This window comes from Heptranchias perlo, chromosome 30 (assembly GCF_035084215.1).
Source record: "Heptranchias perlo isolate sHepPer1 chromosome 30, sHepPer1.hap1, whole genome shotgun sequence".
NCBI lineage: Eukaryota > Metazoa > Chordata > Chondrichthyes > Hexanchiformes > Hexanchidae > Heptranchias > Heptranchias perlo.
This window is the reverse complement of record NC_090354.1, coordinates 3,210,089-3,229,185: the sequence shown is the minus strand read 5'-3', so window position 1 is coordinate 3,229,185 and position 19,097 is coordinate 3,210,089. Positions and strand designations below refer to the sequence as shown.

General features: G+C 45.6%; 1 protein-coding gene across 1 annotated transcript in view; it reads left to right on the top strand.

Moving 5' to 3' along the window:
- skap1 (src kinase associated phosphoprotein 1) overlaps positions 1–19,097 on the top strand; it is a 347,892-nt gene that overhangs the window by 78,908 nt on the left and 249,887 nt on the right. Inside the window, exon 4 of the mRNA XM_067969375.1 lies at positions 14,683–14,808. Within this exon, the coding sequence (XP_067825476.1) occupies positions 14,683–14,808 (126 nt within the window). The remainder of the gene's footprint in view (positions 1–14,682; positions 14,809–19,097) is intronic.

The window sequence follows — 19,097 nt, the reverse complement described above, 5'->3', positions numbered from 1 at the left end:
GGAGCGGGGTTAATTGGATAGCTCTTTCAATGAGCCGGCACAGGCACGATGGACCAAATGGCCTTCTCCTGTGCCCTGATTCTACCACCTTTAATTCTATTTTAGAACAAAAGTTCTGTCATATGAGGCTTCGTTACATTTAGATCTTATTAAACAGTTCAAACTTAGCATTTCTGTTGTCACTGTCTAAAACCGCCAGTCCCAGTTAGAACAAACCTGTGTCTCTTCGAGCTTTATCCCACACTTGTATCGTTAGCTTGTGTGCAAATTCCAGACTGACCCTTTACTCTAAAGTCTCCTGGGCAGCTGCGTTTCTCCCCTGATATCAGCTGTCAGTGAGTTACGCGACAGCAATTTTCTTGCTGTGCTCTGATGAGTTCAAACTTTTGAGAGCAAGCCAGCTGCCATTCCCAATGTATCTGGTACTGATTTGTCAGTGGTAGCTGGTTTGGAATTGTGCAAGCCTACAGCTAGGAGTTATAAACCATTGTATGTTGCTGTTTAAGTTTGGATTCTCGGGGAGCAGCATCTGTCCGCTGGCTCCCTGCTAAAGAAAGGCAGGAAGGAACTTGTATTTCTGCAGCGCCTTTCACAACCTCAGGACGTCCCTCAGGGCTTTACAGCCAATGAAGTACTTTTTGAAGTGTAGTCACTGTGGTAATGTAGGAAACGCGGCAGCCAATTTGCATAGCAAGATCCCACAAACAGCAATGTGATAATGACCAGATCAGCTGTTTTAATAATGTTGGTTGAGGAATAAATATTGGCCAGGTCACTGGAGAGAGCCCCTCTGCTCTTCTTCGAAATAGTGTTGTGGGATCTTTTACGTCCACCATGAGCGGGCAGACGGGGCCTTGGTTTAACGTCTCATCCAAAAGACGGCACCTCTGACAGTGCAGCACTCCCTCAGTACTTCCCTGGAAGTGTCGGCCTAGATTATGTACTCAAATCTATATATTTACTAAATCTATTCCAGTGAGAGATTTGTAGACCCAATTTTCTGGGATAAAAGAGCTGGATTTAATGTTGTAAATCTGTGGAACTAGCTCACAGATGCTGGTCACCTGGGATCCGAACTACACCGCTATCAATATAAAAAAAAGTTGTACTGCCAGCTCCAGCTCTTCTGGTCAAGCTGACCAGGGCTGTGCCTACTGATGTCTGAATGGCAATTTAAATTTAATAATATTGGACAACACAACCCATTTTCCGCGAACAGTTTAAGACATCGTACAGCCGAGGAACTTCTGAAAAGTCCGTATCGCATCAGCAGCCAGTGTGAAGCTGAAGTGGTGTGATACAAAATATCATAAGCTTGGAATCTCCTCCGGGGGTGGGGGGGTTGTCTCCCGATTGTCTGCTGTAACTTTGGTGGAACCCCCCGGATACACCCACAAGCCGGGTTTCTGCCGATCTTCCCTCAATGTCACGGTGTCTGATCGGGTGAAGCCCAAGGACATTCCCGGCTGTTAGGATTTACAGCACAAGAAGGAGACTCTTCGACCCATCGTGCCTGTGCGATCTCCTCAACTGGATCTGTCTAGTCTAGTCCCATCCCTGCTTACTTTTATAGTCTTTCTCATCCATCTCCTTTTAAAATGTTGTTATAATCTCTGCCTGGACAGCAACCTGCACTAAAGCATCCCATGTTCCAATAATTCATAATTTTGAAAACTTCTGTTACAAACCTTCCCTGCCCCTCTGCCCAACCTGGTCTGTTCCAGTGGGAAAAAAGCCACCATTTTTCAAGCCTTTCTTTGTAACTATACTTGGTCTAGTGAACTTTTGCTACTGCCTTTCTTTGCCTCTAATATCCTTCCGATAATGGGGTAACCAGTCGTGCACCAACTGTGGTCTAACCAATGAGTTGCACAAATTTAACGTCACTTCCTTGCTTCAATATTCAGCGTCTAGTGTCTACAACCCAGAGGTCCAGATGCTGTAACATCGCTTATCTGTAGTGAACAAAGGATTGAAAACACAACATATGTAGAGGCGGTGAAACCAGCCCAAAATACCCTCAGAATTGTATTCCCTTGAATATAGAAGATTAAGGGGTGATCTAATTGAGGTGTTTAAGATGATTAAGGGATTTGATAGGGTAGATAGAAACTTTTTCCTCTGGTGGAAGAGTCTAGAATACAGGGCATAAACTTAAAATTAGAGCTCGGGCCGTTCAGGGGTGATGTCAGGAAGCACTTCTTCACACAAAGGGGAGTTGGAATCTGGAACTCTCTTCTCCAAAAAGCTGATGAGACTGGGATGACCATTGACCAGAAACTTAACTGGACCAGCCATATAAATACTGTGGCTACGAGAGCAGGTCAGAGGCTGGGTATTCTGCGGCGAGTGACTCACCTCCTAACTCCCCAAAGCCTTTCCACCATCTACAAGGCACAAGTCAGGAGTGTGATGGAATACTCTCCACTTGCCTGGATGAGTGCTGCTCCAACAACACTCAAGAAGCTCGACACCATCCAAGATAAAGCAGCCCGCTTGATTGGCACCTCATCCACCACCCTAAACATTCACTCCCTTCACCACCGGCGCACTGTGGCTGCAGTGTGCACCATCCACAGGATGCACTGCAGCAACTCGCCAAGGCTTCTTCGACAGCACCTCCCAAACCCGCGACCTCTACCACCTGGAAGGCCAAGGGCAGCAGGCGCATGGGAACAACACCACCTGCACGTTCCCCTCCAAGTCACACACCATCCCGACTTGGAAATATATCGCCGTTCCTTCATCGTCGCTGGGTCAAAATCCTGGAACTCCCTTCCTAACAGCACTGTGGGAGAACCGTCACCACACGGACTGCAGCGGTTCAAGAAGGCGGCTCACCACCACCTTCTCGAGGGCAATTAGGGATGGGCAATAAATGCCGGCCTCGCCAGCGACGCCCACATCCCGTGAACGAATAAAAAAAAAAGTCAATTGAAAATTTCAAAACTGAGATTGATAGATTTTTGGTAGGCAAGGGTAATAAGGGTTACAGAACCAAGGTGGGTAGGTGGAGTTAAGATACGGATCAGACATGATCTAACTGAATGGCGGAACAGGCTCAAGGGGCTGAATGGCCTACTCCTTTCCTATAATTTTTTTTAAGAAATGAAAATCATCAGCTGTGAATAAATGGATCACTCCTGGAAAACTGTTTCAGAAGCTGGCACGCGTCGGAATGACCTATTGGACTGAAATGACGAGAATATGTCATCTGATGGATTTCTTTTATTATTCATTCTCGGGATCTGAGTGTCGCTAGCAAGGCCGGCATGTATTGCCCATCCCTAGATGCCCCTTGAGAAGGTTTGATACAACGGAGTGGCATGCTAGGGCCACTTCGGAGGGCAGTTAAGAGTCAGCCACGTTAGTGTGAGACTAGATTCATGTATAAGTGAGGTTTCCTTCCCTGAAGGACATTAGTGAAGCAGTTGGGTGTTTCCGACAGCTTCATGGTCACTTTTGCCAGATGCCAGTGATTTTTTTTAAACTGAATTCAAAATCTCTTGTCATTACCTACTTAGCAATGTTTAGGGGGGTGATTTAAGATCTCACTAACAACATGTAAATGTAAACAATTTTACAACACCAAGTTATAGTCCAGCAATTTTATTTTAAATTCACAAGCTTTCGGAGACTTCCTCCTTCCTCAGGTAAATGTTTACCTGAGGAAGGAGGAAGTCTCCGAAAGCTTGTGAATTTAAAATAAAATTGCTGGACTATAACTTGGTGTTGTAAAATTGTTTACAATTGTCAACCCCAGTCCATCACCGGCATCTCCACATCATGACTAACATGTAAATGAGCCTGGCTGTGGACAATCCGTTGGAATAAGCATTCTGCCACTGCGGGGAAACCCAATCGAGTTCATTCAGTAAATCAACGAATGCTAAAATCTAATGAAACAAAAATCTGCAGAGTCTGGGATCCTAAGTTTTAAAAACCTGAAATGCTCCGTGCATAGTTTTTTATAAACTGCTCTGGGAGCTAATGGGAAAAACCAGGTACTCGTATCCCAGGACTTGATGAAGCTATACAGTTTCACACTTCCTGGGAGATTTATTGCAAAATTATTGCGTTCAGCTACCAGTAATCATAGGTTAGGAAAACAAAAACTATGGGCTCCAGATACAGATGTCTCGAGGTTTTAATGAAACCAGTTTAGCTTTTCCCTTGTGGCAAATATGAAGTTATTTACGAGCAGAATGGAACAAAGTAGAGTCAGTTCTTGTTGAAGTAATAACCTCGGTGGTGAGCTGGCGGGGAGATGAGGGAAAGGTGTTGAGTGAAATGTACAGCCAATAGAAGTGACTCAAACAGGTGGGATTGTCAACCAGGCATTGGGTAAGTGCGTGTGATTTCAGAGTTTGTGCAGCTGTGCTTTCCTTTCACATTTACATCATCGTGCTACTGGAACCCTCGCTTTTCTTGGGAGACGCACGTAAGTGGTGGAGGGGGGGGGATAAATGTGGATTGAAGGAAAGAAAGGACTTGCATTTCTACAGCATCTTTCACGACCTCCGGACGTCCCAAAGAGCTTTACGCCAATTAAGTACTTTTTGAAGTGTAGTCTCTGTTGTAATGGACGAAACAAGGCAACCAATCTGCGCACAAAAAAGATCCCACAAACAGCAATGTGATAATGACCAGATAATCTGTTTTAGGTATTGGTTGAGGAACAAATATTGGCCCAGGACCCCGGGGAGAACTCCCCTGCTCTTCTTCGAAATAGTGTCGTGAAATTTTTTATGTCCACCCGAGAGGTTAGACAGGGCCTCTGTTTAATGTCTCTTCCGAAAGACGGCACCTCCGACAGTGCAGCACTCCCTCAGTACTGGCACTGGGATTGTCAGCCTGGATTATGGTGCTCAGGTCTCTGAAGTGAGGTTGAACTTTGTGCATAGTATACTAGCAAGCCAGTCTGAGCGAATGAGGCATCGTGTTCTTTTTTAAATTTTTAAAAACCCGTACAATTTAATGGCAGCTTAACGAGACTTAACCTTCTGATGTCACTAATCCACTGTGATGTCAGCACAAGTGTTATAACTCATGTTGAATATTAATCATAATTAACGGAATAAAAAGGGCCCTGTTAATGAAGCTTAAATCACTGCCTCACAAACCTCCACTGAAACTGTTCAGCTTTCTCTGGGGTCAGAATATCTTCATGCCAGTGAGTTAACCGTCTGAGCTATCCCCTCACCTCACTCTGTGTTTTCTCAGAATATACAGTAGATCTGTTTTTATTTCCGTTGATCGCAGTGACTGACATCACTCCTCAGGTAAGTTTTTTGAGTTAAAATCCCCAAAATGGTTGATTTCATTAAGGCAGTATTAAGGATTGGCATTATAGAATCATAGAATCATAGAAAATTTACGGCACAGAAGGAGGCCATTCGGCCCATTGTGTCGGCACCGGCTATCTTGGACCAGCATTAAAAAAAATTGTCTCCCCAAACCCCAGCTCTCAGATTCATACAGCACAGAAGGAGGCCATTCAGCCCATCATGCCTGTGCCGGCTCTTTGAAAGAGCTACCCAATTAGTCCCACTCCCCCTGCTGTTTCCCCATAGCCCTGCAAATTATTCCTTTTCAAGTATTTATTCAATTCCCTTGTGAAAGTTATTATTGAATCTGCTTCCACCGCCCTTTCAGGCAGCGCATTCCAGATCATCACAACTCACTGTGTAAAAAAAAAAATTCTCATCTCCCCTCTGGTTCTTTTGCAAATTACCTTAAATCTGTGTCCTCTGGTTACCGACCCTTCTGCCACTGGAAACAGTTTCTCCTTATTTACTTCATTGAAATCCCTCATAAATTTGCACATGGAAGACTCTTTGGCGAATTCCCATTGGCCCCCTCCCTCCCCCCCCCCCCCCCCCCCCACCCACCCCCCTTCCTGAAATTGGGCTGCCCTGAGCACAACCGTTGCTGGGCCTGTTGAGTTCAGGATAACCAGGTCTACCTGCGGCCAAATGGGCCTTAAAGGGACTGCTGGAGGATGCCACCAAAAAGGTAAATTTTTAAAAAAGATACTTGCCTGAATGTGGAGCAGGGGTGCTCCGTTGTCGGCCCCATTCCGATCGTCTGCCTCATCTGCCTTCCCTTCCCCAAGGACATGCTGGGGAGGCAGCCGGCCCAATGGTCTTTGTGGAACCGACGAGCTGCCTCTGCATCCCCGATTGACGTCTGCAGTCTTGCCGACGATATGCTAATGAGGACCAAGACCCAATTTCGGGTGAGCCTCGGCATGCGCTTCCGCCTATTTCGGGCCCGAAAACGGGCCGAAACCAGTTTCCACCCCAGAGTGTCAGTGGGCTATTTGACTCAGTGGGGCATCACAGCAAAGCTTCACCCCCATTTCACCTAATGTCCACTCACTTGCATATCCAGCAGGCGACAAGGTGTGGGACCCTTGACTCATTTCCCCTTTCTAATCCGGTGGTGGGGGGGGTTCTGGCTAAAGGCCATTGTAGTGCCCCTAACGCTGGCCCAATTAAGATTGGCTGACGCAGCACATACGGGGTTTGCATATGGGACATTCCTCGTCTGTTTGGCTCAGGACCTAATTAAGTAAAGTTGTCTTCCCATTGGAGAAGCTTAAAATTATTTTCACCCTCCTTCCCATTATACCACCAGTCCATGCTCCACGCTACAGCTGGCAGGCAGGTTGGGCTGGAGCTGTCCTCTCTGGCCTCTTCTTGTGCCGTTATATTACTGTTCTCTGGGCAACGCATGAGAGCCCCAGGAGGGAGCAGAATGTGATGAAGCATGGAACAAGAAAAGCCCACTCTTGCCACACATCATGTACCATCTACTCTTATCGTGATCTCTCCCCTATCCATTTCATTCTTAGAGGGATATTTCTCAATAAATGCATCTTGATCCTATTCACCCACCCTGGCACCTTCACGATTCAACCCTGGCCTGTGGCCATGTAATATCCCCCAATTCCCTCCCCCCCCCCCCCTCCCGACCCCCGCCCTGGCCGACCACCACAGTCGCAAAAAGAACCATCGTTTTCCAAAAATATTTGATCATCTTAGTTTATACCTGCCCATATAATCACCAATCCCAATGCCAAACAAATAATTAGGGATGGTTTTCCTCCTGGATTAGTTTTCAGTTCCTGTGAGCAAGAACTTTGTTTGCCATCTTTCTCCCATGATGCCATGGTCAGTATTGAGAACCGACTGTATGGTGCGTCCCAAACTTGGGGGACCCCCAGTTATAATCAGAAAAAGGCCTCTGTCGCCCTCCAGGGTCCCAGACTGTCTCAGGATATTTAGTATAAGGGCATTCCTTTCATGCTTCAACTTTATTTCCTTCAAGTGTCGAAAAGTGAAACTTGAATTTCAGTTTAAACTTGAAAGGTCATTTTCATGGACTCTTACAGCACAAAAGGGTGGCCATTCGGCCCATCGTACCTGTGCCAACTCTTTGAAAGAGCTATCCAATTAGCCCCACTCCCCTACTCGTTCCCCATAGCCCTGCAAATTTTTCATCTTCAAGTATTTACCCAATTCCCTTTTGAAAGTTACTATTGAATCTGCTTTCATCACCCTTTCAGGCAGCGCATTCCAGATCATAACAACTCGCTGGGTTAAAAAAAAATTCTCCTCATTTCCCCTCTGGTTCTTTTGCAAATTATCTTAAACCTGTGTCCTTTAGTTACCGACCCTCCTGCCAGTGGAATCAGTTTCTCCTTATTTACATATCAAAACCCTTCATAAGTTTGAACACCTGTGTTAAATCTCCCCTTAACCTTCTCTGCTCCAAGGAGAACAATCCCAGCTTCTCCAGTCTCTCCACATAACTGAAGAAAGACCCCCTTCCCTGGTACCATTCTAGTAAATCTCTTCTGCGCCCTCTCCAAAGCCTTGACATCCTTCCTGAAGTGCGGTGCCCAGAATTGAACACAATATTCCAACTGAGGCCCAGCCAGCGATTTAGAAAGGTTCAGCATAAATTCCCTTACCTTTGTACTCCATGTCTCTGTTTATAAAGCCCAGGAACCCATATGCTTTTTCAACTGCCTTTTGTCTTAACTAGTGGAGATGTGTTTAAAGTGGCATTGACAGCACTGTTGAAAAGCGTGTCTCCCACACGTTGAGCCAATTCACTTCTAACTGGTGCACCATCCAGTCTTCAGCAAAGTAAGCAATGGTTAACGAATCAAAAACAAAGCCGTTCTGTGGGTGGGGCAAAACTTGACTAATTTGGGGTCCGTATTCACACCATCCTGTGCTGCAAGGTCCATGTGATCCTGATTTCAAGGTCTGAAAATGGACTACGGTCTGCTCTTTGAAGACCCCAACCCAACCCCCACTTCCTTCATCGCCCCACCACTGGCGGCCGTGCCTTCAGCTGCCTCGGCCCTGAGCTCTGGAATTCCCTCCCTAAACCTCTCCGCCTCTCTACTTCTCTCCCCTTTTAAGACGCTCCTTAAAACCTACCTCTTTGACCAAACTTTTGGTCACCTGTCCTGATATCTTCTTATGGGACTCGGTGTCAAATTTTGTCTGATTGTGCTTCTGTGGAGGGCCGTGGGACATTTTACCAAGTTAAAGGCCCTATATAAATGCAAGTTGTTGTTGTTGGGCCCTGTCACTTTGGGCTCCTTTGCTGTGAGGATTTTTGGAGCGTGAGTCATTTTTTTTCTTCTTTGTTTCAGTTGACTTTTAAAAATTTATTTTTAAGTAGTGCCGATTTATATCGCATGGGAGACTGGTTTAGAGGAGTTACTGAGTCCATTAGTGTGAGTGAGCTGAATTAACATCCGTAAAGATGTAGGCTTTGACCTCGAGGGTGTTTTAGCTCCCACTGTCTGCGTGTTAATTAATCTCCCTCGCACTGTTGGGACCAGCAGCTCCTTCATTGTGTCATCAGCACTTACTGTTGGAGCAAAAATAGTTTTGAAAAATTAGGATATCGTAAAGTGAGATCAGTTTGGGGCAGTTCCTAGTGGCTGTAAGTCAACAGCACAAAGCTGCACATAATTCTGCACTAATTGGCAGACTAGCTCAGAAAATCTGTAAGGATAGCTGGTGAAGGGAAGTAAGAAATCTCACACTGGTGCATTGGGGAATGGCCTTCTCATTTTGTGATTAAGGCCCGTTGGGGCAGTGTAGAGGGAGCTTTATTCTGCATCTAACCCATGCTGTGGTTGACCTGGGAGTGGTCGATGGGACAGTGTAGTGAGAGCGTTACTCTGCATCTAATTTTGCTGTACTTGACCTTCAAATGCTTGATGATAGTTTAGAGGGAGCTTTTCTCTGTATCTAACTCAGACTGTACGTGACCTGGGAGTGTTTCGATGGGACAGTGTAGCGAGAGCTTTATCTGCATCTATCCCTGTGCCTGACCTGAGATTGTCTGGTGCTGACCCTGGGGCAGAAGTACAACATGGCTGAAGTTATGGACCCAGCAAAATGAACACTAACCCTGGGGATGTGTGTCTCACTCTGGGGGGGAGTCAGAAAGAAGAACATTCTCTTTATTAATGCTCACACCTAACTAGCACTGAAGGGGTTTATTTGAGCAATGACACAATGGAAAATAGATATCTAACACTCTTCAATGTCTCTATTAGGTCACTATATATTTTTGCTTTCCCTTCCCTATTAAACGGTCGCTGTGTTTAGGATAACCAAGTAACTGGATGTAAGTTAGATTAGGAATTGAAGGTGATTTTACCAACAGTCCCTCCTACTCACCCATAAATGTGTTGTAAAATCCTCATTATCTTCATAGTGGGTACAGCACAGTAGGAGGCCATTCGGCCCATCATGCCTGTGCCGACTCTTTGACAGAGCTATCCAATTCCCCTGCTCTTTCCCCATAGCCCTGTAAATGTTTTCCCTTCAAGTATTTATTCAGTTCCCTTAAAAGTTAAATCTGCTTCCACCCGTTCAGGCAGTGCATTCCAGACCATTACAACTCGCTGCGTAAAAAAATATTTCCTCATGTCGCCTCTGGCTCTTTTGCTGATCACCTTAAATCTGTGTCCTCTGGTTACCGACCCTTCTGCCGCTGGAAACAGTTTCTCCTTATTTACTCGGTCAAAACCGCTCATGATTTTGAACACCTCTATCAAATCTCCCCTTAACCGTCTCTGTTCTAAGGAGAACAACCCCAGCTTCTCCAGTCTCTCCACATAACTGAAGTTCCTCATCCCTGGAACCATTCTAGTAAATCTCCTCTGCACCCTCTCCAAGGCCTTGACATCCTTCCTACAGTGTGGTGCCCAGAATTGAACACAATACTCCAGCTGAGGCCTAACCAGTGTTGTGTAAAGGTTTAGCGTAACTTCCTTGCTTTTGTGCTCTATGCCTCGATCTTCTGCAACATATTTTTCCCAGCTGTTGTAAATAACCAGTGTAACTAAGACCGTGGTTTTTTAAAATCTAGGTTTCAGATTAGTGAATCCTGCTGGTTTCCATTCATCCAGTATCAGATACAGTCAGTCGGTCAGTCAGTCTGTTGCATCTGTAGAATTACAGACATTTTTTAATGAAGGCATTCATCATGCCACCCTGGAGTTATCTAATCCCATTTCCTCGCTCGTTCCATCCCCTTTAATATTTTTCTTCATCTAATTCCCTCTTAAATGTCACGATTGGCTCAACTTCAATAATCCCTTGTGGTAATGTGCTCCATATTCTAAAAAAATTTTGCATTTTAAAAAAACACCTTCTAACCCTTATCCTGAATAGTGGCTGGAAAATTGAAATGGGCTGAGGAGTGGGTGGGAGGAAGGTGTGGAAGAGGACAGAGTAAGAAAGAAAGAATTTGCATTTATACAGCGCCTTTCATGACCTCAGGTCGTCCCAAAACCCTTTACAGCCATTGAAGTTCTTTTGAAGTGTAGTCACAGACGTAATGTAGGAAATGCAGCAGCCAATTTGTGCACAGCAAGATCCCACAAACAGCAATCTGTGATGTTGATTGAGAGATAAATGTTGGCTCAGGACACTGGGAGATCTTGTCGTTGCAGCTACCTATATTGTAGCGGGTTTGAAATGGTATATTGATGTAGGACCAAGTTTATCCCTGTATTATGTTCGAAACTTAATTCTTTTTTTCATGGAGTCCTTCTGTTTCCAGCCCAGTTGTCTTGGTTCATCCACCAACTGAGGGAATATGTCTGACCCGTAACGTAAAGGGAGTGAGCTGTGAGAAAAGATGAGAAAAAAATTAAGTATTGGGTTAAGGGAGGGACCTGATTTGAGATATAAACAGTAATAAATGGTACAGGTAAGATAAACCCCGAAAATCTTGAGGCAAGTCAGCCCAGCTAGACAAGACATAAATTTAAAATAGTGAATTTCTTTCTCCTCAAAGTGTGGAATAATCCATAGGGTAAAGCAGTGGACTCAGACATCATGGAAATTAAAACAGTTGATGCTAAGGTGAGTGAGTTGGAGTGCAGGAGGAAAGAATTTTGATGGGCCAAAGGACTTATCTGGTCCTTGACTTTTTCTTCCATTCTTACTGTCAATGTTGCCCTGTGCCAAAGGAGATGATGATGGTGGCCCCAGGGATAGCTGTGCTTCTGATTTCAACATGGCTGAAGTGAGTGTGTGGGACCAATCTGCATCCCTGGCTGCTGTGATGCTCACCCACAGGGCATTCCAGACGGTGAATTCAACCTCCTTGGTATAATATGTTCTTAATCTGGCTGTTGGGGAGCCAGCCTTTGGTTTAGTGGTAACATTCCCATCTCTTGAGTCAGGAGGTGCAGTGTTCAAACCCTCGCTCCAGACAGGAGCTCCGCCTCCGAATTCTGGGTTGACATCCAGCGGGATTCTCGTGTCCGGTGGGTGTGGGTGGTCCCTCCTCATCGTATGGGTTGCGGGAGCCCATGAAACCCTCCCGCCGGATCGGACTAACCCCCCCTATCGGCTGGCATTCAAATGGTTACGGCCATGGAAGGAGTGTTCATGTCACGGCCTGTCAGACTGTTAATCAGCCCGCGAATCCTCCCACTGCTTCACACTGTTCTCCAAAGGAAGAGCGGCAAAGATATGAAAACAATAACAAACTGGCTGTTTATTTGAAAAGAAAACAGTGAATACTGTTTTGGGTCGAGGGCAGTGAACTTTGCCCTCATTAAGGTTAAGGATGTTAGTCTTGGTGAATGGATCATTTTAATGTTTGCATCCATTAACAGCAGCATGTATTCCCTGATCAGGCACACGGCGCGTAAGATGCAGAAGACACGGCCTGCGCTTGAAGGGAGTTAAATTCAAAACTAATCTGCGGAAAAACAATATTTCAGTGAGCAAGTGGTCATTCTATGGAATGGGCTCCCTGGGAGACGGTGGAAGCAGTTAATATTGATTCATTCAAATGCAAAGTAGATGGATTTCTTTCAGAAGATAACATTTTGGGGATACAGTCTATTTTTGTAATTTGACTCATGACCTGTGTTAAATGTGGAGGAACAGATGACTTTGGACCTCTGGTTCCCAAAGCTCACCACCACTGGGGGTTTTCCTCACCTCATGTCTGGGTCTGTTGCAGACTAATTGATAGTGGTTGGTTGATGACGAGACATGGCGTGAATGATGAGCTCATCTGTTTTTGGTGGTATTGGTTTAAGGGACGAATGTTGGTCAGGGGACTTCCCCGATGTTCTTCAAATCATGCCGGGGACCTTTATTGCCACTTGAACTGGCAGATGGAACCTGAATTTAATTTCTCATCAATAGATGGCACCTCCAGCAATGCTGCTCCCTCAATACTGTGCTGGAATGGGGCTTGAACCCATGACCTTCTGACTGAAGAGGCAAGAATGCTTCTGACTGAGACAGGGTTTTACTAGTCCGAGCAGTTTTTGTGGCTTCCAGTGTTTTTTTGTGTATGTTGCTGATGAGTGTCCATGGGGCTGGTGGGGAGAAAGAGTGAAATGATCCAGGAGTTACAGGGGATTGCAGGGACACCCACTGACCTGGAGATTCGCAAGCTGTGACTACTTTAAGCAGTTGTAAACAATTTTACAACACCAAGTTATAGTCCAGCAATTTTATTTTAAATTCACAAGCTTTCGGAGATTTTCTCCTTCCTCAGGTAAATGTTTCAAGATCTCCTTGAAGCCTACGCATTTATACATATTGAATAATACATGGTGTTTACAGACTGCCCCTGCAACTGCCCGTTGCCAAGGCAATCACCGTGTTCAGACAGAGAGGTGTCATCTGCAGAACCCCCGAATACACATTCAACAAAAAAACAAACAGGGAAAAAAAAACAGAGAAAAAAAAACACAGAGAGAGGCAGAAACATCCGGAAGGCAGAGAGAGCCAGCAAATGACCCATTATATTAAAAACAGATAACATTTGTTCGCTGGTGGGGTAACGTGTAGCGTGACATGAACCCAAGATCCCGGTTGAGGCCGTCCTCATGGGTGCGGAACTTGGCTATCAATTTCTGCTCGACGATTTTGCGTTGTCGTGTGTCTCGAAGGCCGCCTTGGAGTACGCTTACCCGAAGGTCGGTGGATGAATGTCCATGACTGCTGAAGTGTTCCCCGACTGGGAGGGAACCCGCCTTTCACATCCTTTAAGCAGGTGATGGAGTCAGTAAAACATCGACTAGTTTGCTTAAGAAAGAACTAGAATTTATATAGCGCCTTTCACATCCTTGGGATGTCCGAAAGCCCTTCAGAACCAATCAAGTTACTTCACTGATGCAGTAACCATTGTTATGCAGGCAAACGTGACAAGCTAATTTGTGAACAGGAAGGTCCCACAAACAGGGAGTTAATTGATTAGTTAAGTCTGTCTTTGATGGTGCTGGTTGGGGGGAGAATGTAGGGCACGACCTGCCATGAAATCCACCTAAACAGGCAGGTGGGGCCTTGATTTAACGTCTCATTTGAAAGACTTCACCTCTCTCGGAACGGCCCTGGAATATCTAGCCTAGTTTTTGTGCTCAAGTTCTGGAGTGGGGCTTGAACACTCAATCTTCTGAGCCAGAGGTGGGATTGCAATAATATCCTTTTTATATCGGGATGATCGTTTATGTTAGCTTTTTTTTAAAACAAAAATGTTTTTTTGTTGAATTAAGATTAGCAGAGATACAGTTCTTAACGCAATGTTGCTTCAACAACTCTACATTTTAATTCAGCCTTTAAAACTTGGTCACATTTCCAAACCATGAGCATTCATTCTGTAAATAAAAGATTGTCCGAATCAAACAGGACAAACATACTTGCCTTTTTTTTAATTCGTTCATGGGATGTGGGCGTCGCTGGCGAGGCCGGCATTTATTGCCCATCCCTAATTGCCCTTGAGAAGGTGGTGGTGAGCCGCCTTCTTGAACCGCTGCAGTCCGTGTGGTGAAGGTTCTCCCACAGTGCTGTTATGGAGGGAGTTCCAGGATTTTGACCCAGCGACTATGAAGGAACGGCGATATATTTCCAAGTCGGGATGGTGCGTGACTTGGAGGGGAGGTCTGAGGCGATTCAAATTCTTTGCAGTTATTCGATTTTTATTTTAGAACAACATTGGCCTTCCATGATTAGTTACTGTTGGTAATAAATCCCTAAACTTGTTAGCGAAAACAGGTTTTTAAAAACAATTGTTGAGGTGGTGAGATTTATTCTTCCATTATTTGAATCCCCTGTTCAGTGTAAGGATTTTAATCCACTTTTCTTTTCTTCCCCTCTTTTTGGACAGGAGAATCTGGTGATTCCCACTCGGGATCGAGACACGAGGACAGTTCGGATGATAACCAGAGCCTGAGCCATGTTACATCAGGGCTCTCAGACAGTGTTTCAATGGCCTCTGATAACCAGGATGATGGTATGTAGGATTTGTTTTCTCATTCCTCACATCAGTATGAGAGTCTGGCCATGCAGTCTCGACCTCTTGTGCTGTTTGATGCTGATCTTGCAGGAGCCTGATAAGAGGCTAGCTGTCAGCAGCAGGGTTATGGGATGTTTATCTTTGTTGAGGGGTGGGGTGGGCAGGGAGAAGAGATAGCAGGAATTCTAGAGCTTTCTCTAGTGGTCCCAGGAGAGCTGTGACCCGTCACCTGTACGAGGCAGGAGAAGGGAGTCGAGATCAAGCAATGAATTGTCTCGGGGCTGAATTGCTTTTGCCAGGTGGGGAGTGTATTAATATGCTGCCTGTATCGGGTCACTCTTCTTACACTGGGCATCATTCTCTTGTTTCCAAATAACTCGGCTGCCGTTTGCTCTCGTTATTGGTTTTAAAAGAAAGTGTGTTGTTGGATTTGATCTCAGAAATAAGCGTAGAATATTTCTCTCCATATGCAGTTCCAGGACAAAGGCATTAGTGTGTCCCACTCTCTCTCATACCTGGTCTGGGGAACTGGTCTCTGCTTTTATATGGAGACCCACAGAGACCAAACATGGGAAACCAGCTCGCTGTATTTACATTACAAAAACAGATTGCCCTGCCCCAACAGCAGAATCGCAGACTCGCATTTCAGTCAGTCTGTGTTGGTGCTGGTTCATGGAGCCTGGGCTTGTTTACACTAAGAGTCTAGCCAACAGAGGCAGACGTGTGTGTCTGCAGTCACCAGCATTCCTGTGGTGTGAAAACTGACCCAGGATTTCAAAGACACAGGAGCGATTTTCGTGTTGCTACCCCCTGGGGGTTGCCAACCCTCCAGGATTGGCCTGGGCTCTCCGGGAATTAAACATTGATCCCCAGGACACTGAGAGCAAAAACCCCCCAGGAGGAAAATCACAAATGGTATGTTGTTTTCATTTTCTTTAAGCATGTTCATTTATTAGGTGTAAAAATATTGGAGATGGGGGAGAAAATTGTCCGCTTTACTCAGTCAAGAATCATCCAATCGAGTAACGAAGAGTCTGTTCACTTTACACTTGGTGTGGGGAACGGGGTGGGGTGTCGTGAGGATGGACGTGTCAGACCACCAATGGCGGGAGGGTGGGGGCGGAACGGTTGGAATCGAGAGGTCATGTGATTGATTGAAACAGTTGGCAACCCTACAACCCTCCGCCCCGTTTACGCTTTTAAAAAAAAAAATCAAAATAATGCGACTGGTGGAAGTGCTGACTTACCGCCAGGTGGGCGTCCATCTTGATTGTCAGGCCTCCATTCCAGCAGACGGGGCTCCATGTTAGAAACAGATGGGGGGCTCGTAACTATGCAAATCGGGGTCATGGTGAGGCAGTTAAGACCCCCCTCCCCTGCCCCAGTGCCATTTTCATCTTGACCTGCCTGAGTCCCCGGTCAGTGCCTGCTCTTGCCTACCCACCGCGCGGGTGTTAGGAGGCGGCCATTTCCAGCGACAGTTAAAGGGACCCGTTGGGGGAGGTTCAAAAGAAATTTTTATGTCAGTTCGCTTGTTGGTCTTGCGCCTTGGGAGACGTTGAGGTTTAATGTACTTGCTGCTGAAGGTTCTGAATTGCTGCTTCCTTCCTTTCCCCATGCTGTTTGTCCCTCCTTTAAGTTGCTGATACGGGCCCTTCACATTGGGCCAGCCCCGGCCGAATTCCTGCCTCCAGATCCTGAGAGAGAGAGAGGGAAAATACATTTTCAAATACAGTAGGAAGTCAATTATCAAAACACCACATTTCTAGTGACGTCTCTTTAAGAGTACCAACATGTCATTTGCGTTTCCCACATGCGACGTCTCTAAGCAACGCTACCAATTTAGTGGTGAGTTTTTGTTGTACCTGTCCATGACCCCTAGGTGTTGATTTGAGACTGGCCCGTTACAGTCTGCCTAGGAACATAGGAACTGGAGGAGCCTCTTCCGCCATTCAATTAGATCATGGCTGACCTATACCTTAACTCCATCTACCCACCTTGGTTCCATAAACCCTTAATATCCTTGCCCAACAAAACTCTAGTAGGTAAGGACTCCACAATTTTGAGGTGCTGGTAAAGTATGAGTTTGGGTAAGAGACGGTGTGAGAGAGTAGGTTTTCAACTTGGGTGAGGGTGTAGATTTGCTCTTGCTCAAGGTCACGGGAATGGTGTTAAATGTAAAAATCATATTTGAAGTATTCTAATAGTCACCTCCTTCTAATTAATGACCCCTGACTCTCTCGCTTGGGTTGGATTCTCCAATCCCATCTGTTCTAAATAGTGGATTTACTAGTTTTGCAAATTGAATACTGGAGAGAGAGGAATTGGTGGCATTTTCAATGATCACCTAAAATTAATACTGGGAAAAAAAATTGAAGTAATGACAAAGTTCAGACATAATTACCTTAATCTACAAAATGTGACATTTAATTAGAAATTAAGTTTTAAGAAACTACCCTAATAGTTCACCCTTGGGGCTTTTAAATAAAGAGGTTTTTAAATAATTTTTTTTTGGTGCTGATGTCAATTAAACATACGAAAATCGTTTGTAATACAAGGATTAGCACGCGCGGTGCGCAGTGAGTTCTGTTACTGCTTCGAGATGTGGCTCTGCAGTATTATGTGAGGCAGGAGCTGCTGTGGAATCAGTTGTATTGTGATTGTGGGGTGGGTTTGACAGCAGAGAAGCAACAGTCAGATACACGTGTGCAGACTCACTCTTGCAAGACTGACTGAAACGTGGCAGCCTTTTTATTGGTGGGGGTGGGGGGAGGCCCCTGTGTACCTTCCTCCCAAGGACTACACACGAGGCAGCAAGCAAAAACCGACTTGATAGTGGCCGGAGGGGGGGGGGGGGGAGGATGAGAATTTTGTTTTTTACACGCAGCGAGTTATGATCTGGAACGCACGGAAGCAGATTCAATAGTAACTTTTTCAAAAAGGGAATTGGATAAATACTTAGAACCATAGAAAAGATACAGCACAGAAAGGGGCCATTCGGCCCATCGTGTCCGCGCCGGCTCAAAGAACAACCGGGTGCCCATTCTAATCCCACCTTCCAGCACCCGGTCCGTAGTCCTGCAGCTTACAGCACTTTAGGTGCAGGTCCAGGTACTTTTTAAAAGAGCTGAGGGTCCCTGCCTCTACCACCAATTCGGGCAGCGAATTCCATACACCCACCACCCTCTGGGTAAAAAAGTTTTTCCTCATGTCCCCTCTAATCCTTCTGCCAATCAGCTTAAATCTATGTCCTCTAGTTCTTGAACTCTCCGCTAGGGGAAACAGGTACTTCCTGTCTACTCTATCTAGGCCCCTCATAATTTTGTACACCTCAATCAAGTCTCCCCTCAGCCTCCTCTGCTCCAAGGAAAACAACCCCAGCCTATCCAATCTCCCCTCGTAGCTGCAATTTTCAAGCCCTGGCAACATTCTTGTAAATCTTCTCTGCACTCTCTCCAGAGCAATTACGTCCTTCCTGATGGGGAAAGATTTGCAGGGGTAGGGGGAAAGAGCAGGGGAGTGAGACTAATTGGATAGCTCTTTCAAAGAGCAGGCACGATGGGCTGAATGGCTGCGCCTCCTGTGCTGTATGATTGTGAGACTGTTGATGTACGCCTGTCCAAGTTGCCCCTCGGTGTGACACTAGAAATGTTTGTACCAGTTAGTGGTGAATCTTCAATGATCTTATCTTGAAGCCTCACGCCCACTACGAATTCAATTGAGGTTCTCCAAACCCATTTCATTTAGGATTTTCTCTGCTATTAAAGGAAAGGACTTGCATTTATATTGTGCCTTTCATGACCTCGGGACGCCCCTTTATAGCCAATGAAATACTTTTGAAGTGAAGTCATTGTTGAAATGTAGGAAATGCGGCAGCCAATTTTCACACAGCAAGATCCCACAAACAGCAATGAGATAATGACCAGATCATCTGTTTTCAGTGATGTTGGTTGAAGGATAAATATTGGCCAGGACACCAGGAAAAACTCCCCTGCTTTTCTTCGAATAGTGCCATGGGATCTTTTACGTCCACCTGAGAGGGCAGACCGTTTAACGTCTCATCCGAAAGACGGCACCTCCGATAGTGCAGCATTCCCTCAGTACGGTACGGGAGTGTCAGCCTAGATTATGTGCTCAAGTCTCTGGAGTGGGGCTTGAACCCATGGCGTTCTGACTCAGTGGAGCGTAGTACTCACTGTGCCAAGGCTGACACATTTAGACAGTACAGGCTGCGATGTAAGTGTGTCCTCTCTGTTGGTGTAAGAGCTCCAAGTGAAATTAGCTTG